Source organism: Myodes glareolus, chromosome 5 (genome assembly GCF_982192425.1).
Source record: "Myodes glareolus chromosome 5, mMyoGla1.1, whole genome shotgun sequence".
Lineage (NCBI taxonomy): Eukaryota > Metazoa > Chordata > Mammalia > Rodentia > Cricetidae > Myodes > Myodes glareolus.
In genome coordinates, this window is record NC_142030.1 from 14,864,090 (window position 1) to 14,876,408 (window position 12,319).

At 50.2% G+C, this 12,319-nt stretch overlaps 1 protein-coding gene across 2 annotated transcripts in view; it reads left to right on the plus strand.

Moving 5' to 3' along the window:
• The first annotated feature begins 8,575 nt into the window (after positions 1 to 8,575).
• Positions 8,576 to 12,319, plus strand: part of Stum (stum, mechanosensory transduction mediator homolog) — a 49,516-nt gene continuing 45,772 nt past the window's right edge. The window contains exon 1 of one of the 2 annotated variants that reach the window (XM_087906085.1): positions 8,576 to 8,934. In XM_087906085.1, the coding sequence (XP_087762211.1) occupies positions 8,736 to 8,934 (199 nt within the window). In that variant the 5' untranslated portion in view covers positions 8,576 to 8,735. The remainder of the gene's footprint in view (positions 8,935 to 12,319) is intronic. The other variant, XM_087906084.1, reaches the window with a different exon arrangement.

Below are 12,319 nucleotides of genomic sequence, written 5' to 3' on the forward strand. Positions count from 1 at the left end.
ACCCCACCAATTCCCTTGAGGGGCTGTCACTGGTTAGGGGTCACTGGTTAGATCCCTCCCTGAGGGATCTGGTCTGACAGAGCTCCACTCTTGCGTTCTTCAGATAACATGAGTTTTTGATGATAAGCGGTTTTTTTTGGGGGGGGTATGCTATTGTTTTAAAGAGAGGATTCTAGGGCTGAATATTAATGGCTTAGAAGCCACCCAGGAAAACACTGCCAGTCCTCATGCCCACTGCTGCATGTGAGGACACAGGGGCTAAAGACACAGCTCCATACACCTTTGGTGTTTGGGGAAGGCAGGGAGGGTGGGTCCTGAGTCAGCTCAGCACAGGCCTCGGTCTGCACTTTGGCTTGGTGTGGGCTTGGGGGGTGCGGTGCTCTGTCCAGTGTGGCACTGGTCTACCTGAGGTAGTGAGAGAAGCTGGGGTAGAACCTGGTGTGTGTGAGGCCCTGGGCTTCATCCAGATAAAGGTGTTGAAAGGCCCGAAGACCAAGGCTGGGGTGGCTCTTCCTGAAGACCCAGGCTGAGGTGGCTCTTCCTGCAGACCCAGGCTGGGGTGGCTCTTCCTTAGGCATCTGAGTGAAACCTCCAGTAACTCTGGAGGATCTGTTTCACCCCCTGCCAGCAGCCAGCCCCTGTCTATATGAGCAGACTGGTTCCTTTGCCCAGAGCCCTACAGGTCCTTGAATACTCGGCAGTGAGATTCAGGAAGAACTTGGCCTGGCCTCAGATTCAGGCAAGTGGTCCCAGGGCAGCAGATCCAATCCTTTCCACCTGGAAATGGAACGAATGGGCAATGGTCAGGGCTGATGCCAGTCCATGGGAGTAGCACCTCCCAGGGAGAAGCCACAAGCTGAGGTACTACTATGTACCAGGATGTCCCATATCAGTTCTTTTTTTTTTTTTTTTAAAAAAGTCTTCTTTAAAATTTATTTATTTTATATGTATTGATGCTTTGCTTCCATGTATGTCTGTGTGAGGATGCCAGATCCCCTGGGACTGGAACTACAGACAGTTATGAGCTACCATGTGAGTGTTGGGAATTGAACCCAGGTCCTCTAGAAGAGCAGCCAGTGCTTTTAACCGCTGAGCCATCTCTCCAGCCCCCATATCAGTTCTTATTGCCATGTATTTAACCCCTGGAAATGACACAGATTGTCCTATGGCTGCTTTGTTGGCCCAGAGCTTGGACTCTTAGGTTCTGTCTTGGTCACTTTTGGTGTCTCCTGGATTGCCGCTTAGGGTTAGCGGCCACTGCATCCCTCTTTTGCAAGAGGCTACTTCCAAGCCCCCTCCAGCTGTGACTGAGCTCATATCTGAGCATCTGGGCCACCAGGATCCTTGCTTTTGCTGCTTTGACTGGAGGCTAAAGTTACCAGCGCCTGCCTCAACAAGGCTATGGTGTGTCCCTCAGAGAGTCTCTACTTCAAAAGGTCCCAGCTTCTCTTTGAGGGTGGATATCTGGTTGACAGGTCTGTACAGGGCAGTCTCCCTCCTTGAGATGGATTCAAATGAGCACATTTGGGATCTCAGTGATACCTTCTTTGCTATACTGTACACATTACAGGCACCTGTCCAGTTCAGAGGAGGTGATACAGGGTATAGATGTTACAATGTGGGAATCCTGAGCCATCTTAGGCTTTATCTTCCATATCCCTGTTGTAGAGACTCCAGGCAATAATGCCCCAACTCCTTCCTGGCCATCTGTGACCTTTTGTTCCCCTCCTGACCTGTTGTGGTAGTCTGAATAGTAATTGTTCCCCATAAGCCAATAGGAAGTGGCACTATTAGGAGGTGTGGCCTTGTTGGAGTAGATATGGTCTTGTTGGGGGAAGTGTGTCACCATGGAAGTGGGCTTTGAGATCTCATATATGTTCGAGTCATGCCCAGTACCTCAGACCACTTTCTGTTGCCTGCAGATCAAGATGTATTAACTCTCAGCTCCTTTTCCAGCACCATGTCTGCCTGCATGCCACCTTGTCCCACCATGATGATAATGGACTAAACCTCAGAACTGTAAGTCACCCAATTAAATGTTTTCTTTCATAAGAGTTGTCATGGTCATGGTGTCTCTTCACAGCAATAGAAACCCTAAGCAAGTTAGGCGGTGGTGATGCATGCCTTTAATCCCAACATTCGGAAGGAAGAGATAGGTAGATCTGTGTGAGTCCAAGGCCAGCCTGGTCTACAGAGCCAGTTCCAGGACAGCCTGAGCTGTTAAACAGAAAAACCCTGTCTCAAAACAAACAAACAAACAAAACAAAACAAAAAAGCCTAACCAAGACACCCATTGTCCCTGTGGTAACCCAAGATTCAATCTTCCTTCTTTCCTTTCTTTTTAAACTTGATTCTTTGTGAATTTCACATCTTGTACCCCAATTCTACTCATCTCCCCATCCCTCTATATCCACCCCCTGCCCTTGTAATTTCCCCTCCCAAGAAAACAAATAAAAAGTAAAAATAAGAATTAAAAAAGAAATCTCGCCATGGTAGCTGCAGTGTGACTTGGGGTGCCATGCAGCACTCCTTACAGCTTTACTTCATTGCAATGAAGACTCAGCTTTCCGTCTCACCCCAACACTCTTTCCTCCTAGCTGTTGGACAAGGTTGAAGTAACTGGGAGTAAGAACTGAATCACCCAAGGGGGACAGTGTGTAAGTACCATCAGGGGCCTTATCCTGAAGTGGCTGTGGGGACAGAGACAGCCATGATTAGTTAGTCCAACAAGCGGTGTATTTGGGTATCGAAAAGGCCATTCAATCACTCTCTTTAGAACATTTGCTTTGCCCCATAGGCCCACCTCTTGTAGAGTCTAAGGGTGGTCCCTTCACATCCTGCCACTCAGAGGGTGACTGGCTTTACAAATCACCTGCACTTGTATGACAGCGTTTTGTAGATTTCTGGTATTAAGGGATTTGTCCCATCTCCTCTATAGAGAGTTAGTAATGATGATCATGGTAGTAGGCCTGTTTCTTGAGCCTAGGGGCCAGCATGGTGTTCAGCTTTGAGAAAGTCCTCCCGTGTGCTTTAGGGGGCAGGTACTACTATTGCCCTATTTTGGAAATATAGAAAATAAATCTCTGAGAGTCAAAGCTTGGGCCCAATATTATAAAGCTAGTGGTTGGCAAAGATGGGTTCTCCTTCCTGGAATGTCAGACACCAAGTCTGTGTGACGACACACATAAGCTCATAGGGACACTGTCCATCCTGTCATCAGTGGTAGGTCTCATGTGTCCTGTACATGTCCAGGGCTTAGTCATGGTTGGGATTACTGAGGCTGTCCCAAGTGTCTTGGGGGGTGTTAAGTAGAAAGCGCTGCCCCTGGGCATTCTGGCTCCCTTTGCTGCAGAGCAGCACCCCTCCCCCACCTCAGAGGTACTGCCATCCGTGCCGGGTGGTTAAGAAAGAAACAAATCAACCTACGCCAGGAACTAGATGCTAAGAGGGACCAGTCTGTGGTGCCTGCCAGAATAACAGAGCTTCGTGTCCCCATGTGTCATCACAGGAAGCAGGGGACCACGCAACCTGTGCCAAAGCAGCTGGGGCCAGTGTGCTGCCTCGTGAGGCAGGGATGCTGGTTAGGGGGAGGGGCTGCAGGGACAGACTTGAAGGGAGCTCACTAAGAGGACACTAGTCTCCATGGACCCATCCTTGGGGATGTGCGGATAACAGAGAGAACAGTCCCTGTCGTCTCAGTTGGCTTTGCTGTTGTTCTATTAATTTTCTGTTTTTCAAACAGGATCTCAGGTATCCCAAGCAAGCCTCGAACTCTCTGCAATGGAGAAGATAATTCTGAGCTCCCGATCTTCTTCCCTCAACCTCCCAAGTGCTGGGATTCTGGGCTTATGCAGTACTAGGGTCAGCTCCTAGGTCTTATGTACACCAGGCTATCATGGCATTCCATTTGTGTTTTAAAAAATAAAGCTTGCCTGAAGATCGGAAAAGTAAAACAGTCATGCTGGCCAGCCTTACAGATCAGAAGAAGCAGTGACTCACACCTTTAATCCCAGTAGCCACACTAGCTTGCCAGAGAAACCAGGTGATAGTGGCACATGGCCTTAATCCAGAACTAGAGAGGATTGATTTTAAGATGGGAGGACACAACTCTCAGTCTCATTCTCATTCTGAGGTTTCCTGGAGGCAGGATCACCATTTTCAGACTGAAGTCGAAGTAAGAGCCAATGGATGGCTGCTTGCTTTTCTGGTCTGCAGGTTGAGCCCCAATATTATCTCTGAGTTTTTATTCATTGTACTTCACCAGACAAATAAATGCTCTGCCAGCTGAGGTATCCCTAGCTATTCTTGCTTTGCTTTGTAGGCTATTGCTTGCTTAGTTAAATGCCATGGTGGTGAATATAACTGCATATAACTCACAGTGTATTGGATTTGGAGTCTTCCCTAAAGGCCCATGTGCCGAAGGCTTGGTCCCTAGCTTGGCACTGCAGGGAACTGGTGGACCTTTAAGAGTAAGACTAGGAGGAGTGGTTAGGTTAGTGGGGCTATGTTCTCAAAGGGGACTGTGAGACTCCCCCCTCTCTGCTCTCTTTAGCCTGGCTGTCCCACCACACGCTCCCACCAAGAGGTAGAATGTCAGGATAGACTGACCATGGGCTGAGCCAAAATCAACCGGTTTACAAACTTACTGTCTCAGGTGTTTTGTTACAGCGGTGGAAAACTGACTGACTCACCACCCTAGGGGTGTGGAGAAGAAGCTCTTCAAGATCAAAAGCAAGCACTCCCTATGTTGTGTCCTTTCTTCCTGCCCCCAGCCCCTTCCCCCTTTATTTCCCCTGTCTTTTCTTGTTTGGAGAGAGTCTTCTGTTCCTTCTGGGTTCCTACTACTTCTGAGAAGTCGTCAGTGAATTGTGGGGTGCCAGGGCATTGTATTGGCTGGCATCTGGATGAGGGGGCAAATTCAGTCCAGATTGGTGTTTGGGATGAGCCAGCCTTTGCTAGCCATGGATTGGGGAGTTGGGGCTTAGGGTGGTACAACTGTAGAAGCCAGGCTTCATCTTAAGGATGCTCAGAGGAGAGGGAGATGGACAGGTAGTATGTCTGTCTCCATAAAGTGTCCTTGTTCCCTCTCTACTCGGTGCTTTGGTGAGTGGGGAGGAGAGCGAACCCGACCTTCCATGTCCGGGTATACTCATTGTCTGTGCTTCCTAGCAGCCCCTCTCCACACATGTCCACACTCTGGTCAGGTCACTGGAGCCTACAGTCCCCTTCTGCTAGTGTTAAGAATAGCCACACCACACAGGGAATTTCCAGACCAATTCAGAGACTGGCATCTCCCAGAAAGTGCTGCCCTGCTTGTGTGTATGTGACAGGGAAGAGAGCTAGGAAGTGGATAGAGAGAAATTGATGACACAAGACCTGGAAGAGGGATGTTCTCACCATTGAGGAGGCTAGAATTCTGCAGGCTTCTCGCCCACCTCAAAGACGGCTTCCTCTGAGGTACTGGGATCCTGACCCTCAGTCTTTGGGGTGGAGGAGAAGGGTAAATGGCAGGCATGGTTAGGACCTGGCTAGATGAACTGTTGTGTTTTTTTTTTCCCTCTCTCCTGCCAATCAAATTGACTTATTGTTCAGGTTATCAGCAGTGATTACAGAGACCCTCAGACTTAATCACCAGCAGCTTTAATCAAGAGAGATGGTCTTAAGGATGCACTGAGGATTGATTACAGCTTAATGGATTTATTAGGAGCTAAGTGGGCCAGCAAGTAATTGGCTAAGCAAGGCAGCTTGTTATAGAAAAGGAGCAAAAGCTAAATGCTGGGGAGAAAATGGGTCAGGGGGTGCTGGAGAGAGACTCCAAGGAGAGTGGGGAAGAGGGCTGGGACACACAGTGAAAAGAGCAAGTGGATTTGTGTGATCCTGAGGAAGAAGCTTTGGGGGAGTCGTTTCCCGGCAAGATTTAGGAGCTAAACAGGGCAACCAGCTGCTTCAGGGTCCTCCTACCATGCCTTCACTTTGCCACGACGGATTTTAGGTTGTGTCTTCTCAAACTGTAAGCCAAATATAACCTGGAGTTGCTCATCAGGAATTTGATCCTAGCAATGAGAAGTGAGCAATCTGCCCCTCAAACACAGTAGCTCTGTTCTGTCGGCTAATTCTGCCCAATTATCATTTGGGAGCTGTCTCTCCCATTCTCTATCCTTATAGGTCAGGGAGAGTCCTCCTCACCTGCCCTCAGTCCCGGTGGACATGTGGCCTAAGCCTCATCCACTCTAACCATACTCCTCACTGTCGGCTGAGTGGTCCTCCCAGTTGACATAGTTATAATGTCCTCTTTAGAGCTTGGGCCCTCTTTCTCCCATCAAGAGGTAGACTGCCCTGTATTTAAGTCTGAGCAGGTGACCGGGTCCCTAACAGAGTGTGCTGCTGTGGAGGGATGTGACTTCCGGAGGAGAGGGTGCGATACTTCTTCGGGCTCTACCGTCTGTATTCTCAGGAGGACACCCCTCACAAGTTTCAGTTTAGAAACTGGCTACCAAATTTAACTGTAAAAAGTCCAGGTCATAGGGACGCTGAATGGAGGCGACCTGAATGGCCACCCCAGAGGAGCCAGCTTTCAAGCTCTCTCACTGAGGTCATTGACCCGAGAATATTTTTAGAAGTGGATCTTGTGGTCCCAGCAGTCACAGTCATCAGCCATTTGAATCCAGCCACAGATCTGGACACAATGGCTGTGTGTGTGTGTGTGACGGAACTGCCTCTTCTGTGTTCTTACTACAGAGTATGATCATTGAAAAAATAGCCATGTCAAGCTGCTCCATCTGAGGGTCACTTGTTGCAGAGTAGGAACAAATAGAACTTATATGATGCCCTATGCCTACTTACAATGTCAGTGATTCCCAGATCACGGAATAAAGTCCCAATCCCTCTGCTCTTTAGCATTAACCAGCTTCCTGTCTACCTTAGCAGCTCTAGGCCCCCAGCTCTGCTCATGTCTGGATGCTCCCTGCTTCCCTCGGCTCCCAGGTGTTGGCGCCCACAAGGCTGTCAGAGGAAAACTGGGGAAATGGAAATCTCTTTCCTCTCTATTCCTTTTCCTCAGGACTAATAGTGAGAAAAGGATCTAAAAGCAGGTCCAGGTATTCTGTGAAGGAGTATTCGTAGACTGGAGGTGAGTTTCTGGATCTTTAGATGAAATAACATGTACGCACATGGGTTCTGGATTCACATTATCACGGATGACTTTGTGCAGTTACTCAGCCTCTTGATGGATCATTTGCTTCACCTGTAAAACAGGGTGAGAGGAAATACTTCACAGAGCTAAGGCGAGTATTAAGTGTGGCTCAGAGTTGAGAATGGTGCCCACCAGAGGATGTTTTGATAAATGTTTAAAATAAAACACACCTGCCAGTAGTTTCCTTTGGTCATGAAATCTTGGCAGGTGTCAGTTTCTGGGAGAGGCCTTAGTAATTGATAGCTCTCCTGCAGCTGGCTACATAGGAAGGTCTCGGTCACAGCGCCTTCAGCCCCTTCAGCACATCCCAGCCACCGTATTTGTCACTGGCTCTATGGTGCTGTCATTGTGATCACCACAATCCTACAGTTTTCCTAGGACACTTTTAAAATATGTATCTATTTAGGCGTGTAGTCTTGTACAGGTTGGTCTTGAACTTGGTAGGAAGAGCACCTGCTGCCTCCATCTCTCAAGGGCTGGGCTTGCAGGCGTGAAGCACCATGCCCTGTCAGAGGAGATTACTTCCATCGATTCACGTATTAAGGTGTAGATGAAGAGTCTTACTAAGAAGACCAAATTCTGCTCTGTATTGATGGGCTTGGGCCCCACCAAGGTCTTTTGTTTGTTCCCACTGGTGTATTATCAACACCAGGAGGCGCTGTGGCCGTACTGGTTTTTCACCACAGGTAGTCAGTAATTAACATCCCAGATGGCCCGCAACACTGGTCAGGGCATGGTTCCCCTTATCGGCTTCCTCTTAAGGGAGCATTCCTTTCCTTTTTTGCGTCTCTGTGCGTGAGTCTGTATGTGAGACTCTGTGTGTGTGTGTGTGTGTGTGTGTGGGCGCGTGAAGGGAACAGCTCTTGCAGACATGCATGGGTTTATAAAGCTGCAAGCTACATTTCTTGCTTCCAGTTCTATCATCATCTGTGACTTGAAACACATTGCTTTTTTTTTTTTTTTTCCGTGACTTGAAACGCAGAGTGAACTGAAGACTTCCTAGATTTCAGGCTCCACGCGTCCCTCCTAGCTCCCATCTCTCTAGCATTAATATACATTCCAGGAGAGAGACTCAACCTAGAGGCTTTTCCAACTGGATCAGTCTAGTGTACGCCCAGCTCTCGGGGACCTTGAGTGAGGTTCTCAGTTCACCAGTGGTGGGAGGATGAGGCGCGTCCATTCCTCCAAGTACCTGGACCACCAGCATCCTTGTGCTCTCCTCGTACTTTCTTTGCTCGCCCAGGTCTCCATAACTGGTGAATGATGGTCTTAACGGAGAGGTGTGGAGGGGGCGGGGAAGGGGCCCAGAGGGGAGGGGCAAGGGAGCGCTGTCACCGAGTGTCACGCTGCCCCTCCCGCCCTCCGCCCGGGGTGGGGGCGTGGAGCGCGGGAGGGCGGGCTTCTCCGCCAGCCTCGCAGCAGCACCCGGAGCGCACTGGCCTCCTGAGCAGGGCGCAGAGCGCGCAGTCCAGAGCCGGCAGCCGGCCGTCGCCTGCCCTGGTGTCCTGGGCGGCTGTCGGGTTCCTGGAGAGCGCATCCAGCCATGGAGCCTTTGCACAAAGACGCCGAGACGGCGGCAGCAGCGGCGGCTGTGGCAGCGGCAGATCCCCGGGGGGCGTCGTCCAGCGGGGTGGTCGTGCAGGTTCGCGAGAAGAAGGGCCCCCTGCGCGCTGCCATACCCTACATGCCCTTCCCGGTGGCTGTCATCTGTCTCTTCCTCAACACTTTCGTGCCGGGATTGGGTAAGAGTGGAGGGTGGGAGGCGACCCTTTAACCCTGCAACTTCTACGACCTAGGCTGCCTGCTGGGGGAGTGGGCAGAGCAGGGGCTGAGCACTGGCTGAGACCCATGGGTGTGCCCACCGATCTCAGGCTGTGCTCCCACGATTGGTCTTCTGGCAGGTGGCTGAAGCCACTGAAGTGGGCATCCTAAAGGAGAGGTGCCACGTTTGGTCTCTGACTCGCAAGCGAGGTGGCCAGGGCAGAGAAAAGCTATAAACTTGGCTGAAAATCTTGGAGCCCCAAGGAGGCACCCAACGGCTCCAGGCTCCAGGCTCCAGGCTCCAGGCTAGGCTACCTTTCTTAGCGAGAGGAATCTTCCCTACCAAGTGCATCTTTCTTTGATTCCCACTACTTTGGGAAGAGAGGAGGCAGAACAGGAGGAACTCGTGGATGTGGTCATAGTGGTGGTGGTGGTGGGGTCGACCAAGCTCGAGGGAGTCTGAGAAGTCGATTCGTCTGGGGTAAGGAGGACACGCAGATTTAGGAGACACATTGTACCCGATCATACTTTTACAAGGTACGAGCCTGTGTGTGTCGGGGGGTGGGGGGGGGCAGCTCTTTAGCCAGAGTCTCTTTTCCTGGTGCCTGCATTTTTACCAGAACCCTGCTGTCACCGTAGGAAGGGAAGGATGATTTTATTTAGTTTACACGCATGTGGATTTGGACTGCATGTGGCCAGAAGTGAGCCCGTTAGAAAGCCGAAAGCGCTCCCCAATACGTCTCCGTCCGGCTCTGGCTGTTTGGACACACCCTAGTGGCACTGCTGTCCCAAAATAGTGCCTAAGGGTGAGTAGAGGTAGAGAACGAGAGCTTTTGCCCATTTTCTCTCTCCAGCCCCCAATCGCTGACTGCCTGCCCCTCCCCCACCTCCAACTTGCTTGCTTGCTTGCCACCAGTGGACCCTGCACACTAAGGAGGCGTCCTTCTCAGCAGTGTGCTGGGCTGGCAAAGCCGGCATCCTATGCATTCTCCAGAGAAACTGCCTCTGCTGGCCAGCTAGTTGCCTTCACTGGGCTGCAAGTTTCCAAAAGCAGAGGTCAGAGGTCAGCTGGAAGTGTCTTTCTGCTTCACTCTGGCCTTTCTCACGGCCTTGCTCCTAGTGGGCTCAGTGGGGACCTCTTCTGTGGTGATTTTGAAGGCCACACCCACTCAACCGAACCTGTTGGTCCTGCCTTGTCAGTTAAGTGTTTCTGTCCCTGAGGGATGCTGTGGCTAGGAGTCCTGTGTGAGCAGAAAGTCAGAGCCTTCAGCTGGGCTTCCCCCTTGAAAGATGCCTTTAGCAGCCTGCCCCACATTTAATGTCATCAGGCCAACTCTAAATGATACTGCCGGAAGCCAAGTTGGTGTTAATTTCCATGATTTAGAAAGGTCCACCTCCTGTAGTAAAGAGAGACCTCTTGCCTGTCTCCCCCAGGACACCAAGGTCACAAGGCAAGGTGCATCTTGATAGAATTTTTTTCTACGTGGTGAAATGACCATACCGTAGGCTTATTGAGAAAACAAACGCTATGGAATCAGGTGGGCAGGCCTGCACTGGGTGCCGCTGGGGAGGGAACCAGGCTTGTGGGAACCCCGCACTAGGAGTTAGCAGGGGTCTACCTGCTTGTGATGCACCAGTGCATGCCCTTCTGGGTGCGAAGCACTAGGTGTCTGTCCACCCCAAGTCCTGCTGCTCTGAGGGCATCCACTCCACTTACATCTAAAACCTTACCCCAGGGATCTAGCTTTCTCTCCTTCACAGTTCCTTCGTGAGGTCAGAATCGAGGAATTTACACACACACACACACACACACACACACACACACACACCTTTCTAAGAAACTTGGATACAAAGAAAGGAGCAAACGACACGAGAAATAACAGGTGGAATGTAGTATACAGACTTGCATTTTCAGTATGTTAACCCAGCATTTTTTTTTTTTCATTTTTGCCTCGGTTGCTACTCCATAGTTTTCTGGGCATGCAGGCCTTGGTACTTATCCACAAGGAATCAGAGATCCCAGGCCCTTGGGAGGTAGGGCTTCTCATCTGTAAGTTTGGAATGTCTGGTTCTCTAGGAGACTGGATTGATGAAATGTGAGAGGTTAAAACCAAAGGCTTACTATAAATAAAAACCAAAGCCTTACTACCTATAAAGACCAAACCAAACCAAAACCATTCTAGAAATGGTGGGTCCATGTGTCCTGCTCTTTCTTTCTCTCTCTACTTCTTTTTTCTTTTTCAGATAAGGTCTTGCCATATATTCCTGGCTGTCCTAGGATTTGTTAGGCAGCCCAATTGGACACAAACTCAGAGCAATCCTCCTGCCTCAGATATCCATGTGCCTCGCTCTCCTTTGCCCCTGTTTGTCTCATCTCTGGGTGGGGTAGCTGGTACAGTGACAGCTCTGTTTCTGAGCATCCTTCATCTTTCCATTTCCCTCTGCACCTGCCCGGTGTCCTGAACCACACACCACAGACCTCGAAGGCATTCTCCCCCTGGCCTTCCTGCTACCTCCACTGCTCTGGTTGGGGAGTGGTTTGGATGATCTCAGCTCTTGGAAGTCCTTCTCTTGGCTCAGGTCTTCTGCTAATCCTCCTGGCTTATTCAAAGCTCCAGAGACAACTGAATATTCAGACTGCTTCTTCTACTCTTTGATGAAGTGTGGCATCTTCTAATCCATCCACCCATTCACCCGGCCAACATAGGCATCGCCATATGTCAGGCACCGGCATGTAAGGATGGATAAAGCAGCCAAGGCCAGTGCCTGTGCAGGAGAATTAGTATCGACTTCGAATTTGCTTCAGAGAGCAGCAGGAACAGAGTTTCAGCCCCAGTTCCTTCTTCCTAGGGGTGGGGCAGGGCTGTTGGAGGATGCTTTCAAGAGAAGCGGTTGTAGGCAGACTCATCCTATGGCCCCCACAGTCCTTCCCTATAGCACCCACTCTCTAGAAACTGCTCAGGCTACTGACTTAAACTAAGATTCTCTTTCTTCTGGAAATTTCCTTCTTATCCCTTTCTTTCTTTTTTGCAATGGAGGGGAGCTGGCATTGGCTGAATGAAAACTACCCACCACCCCACGGTGCTGGTTACTCAGGCCCATCAGTCTATGAGACCTACCTTGGAGGAGCCGTATCCTTTAAAGCCCCCAGGCTCCTCTCCATCCATGCATGCAGTGGTGGTCCTTGGATTGTGAGGTCTAGCAGTAAGAGTGATGCTCTCTGCCCGGGGCATGCCTGGGAAGTAGAGATGGCTTATAATCACTTTCCACTGTCACCGTGAAAATGTCTAATCATTTATTTTTGTGATGTTGGGGATCAAATCCAGGGCTCTGCACATGCTAGACAATTACTCTACCGGTGAGGTA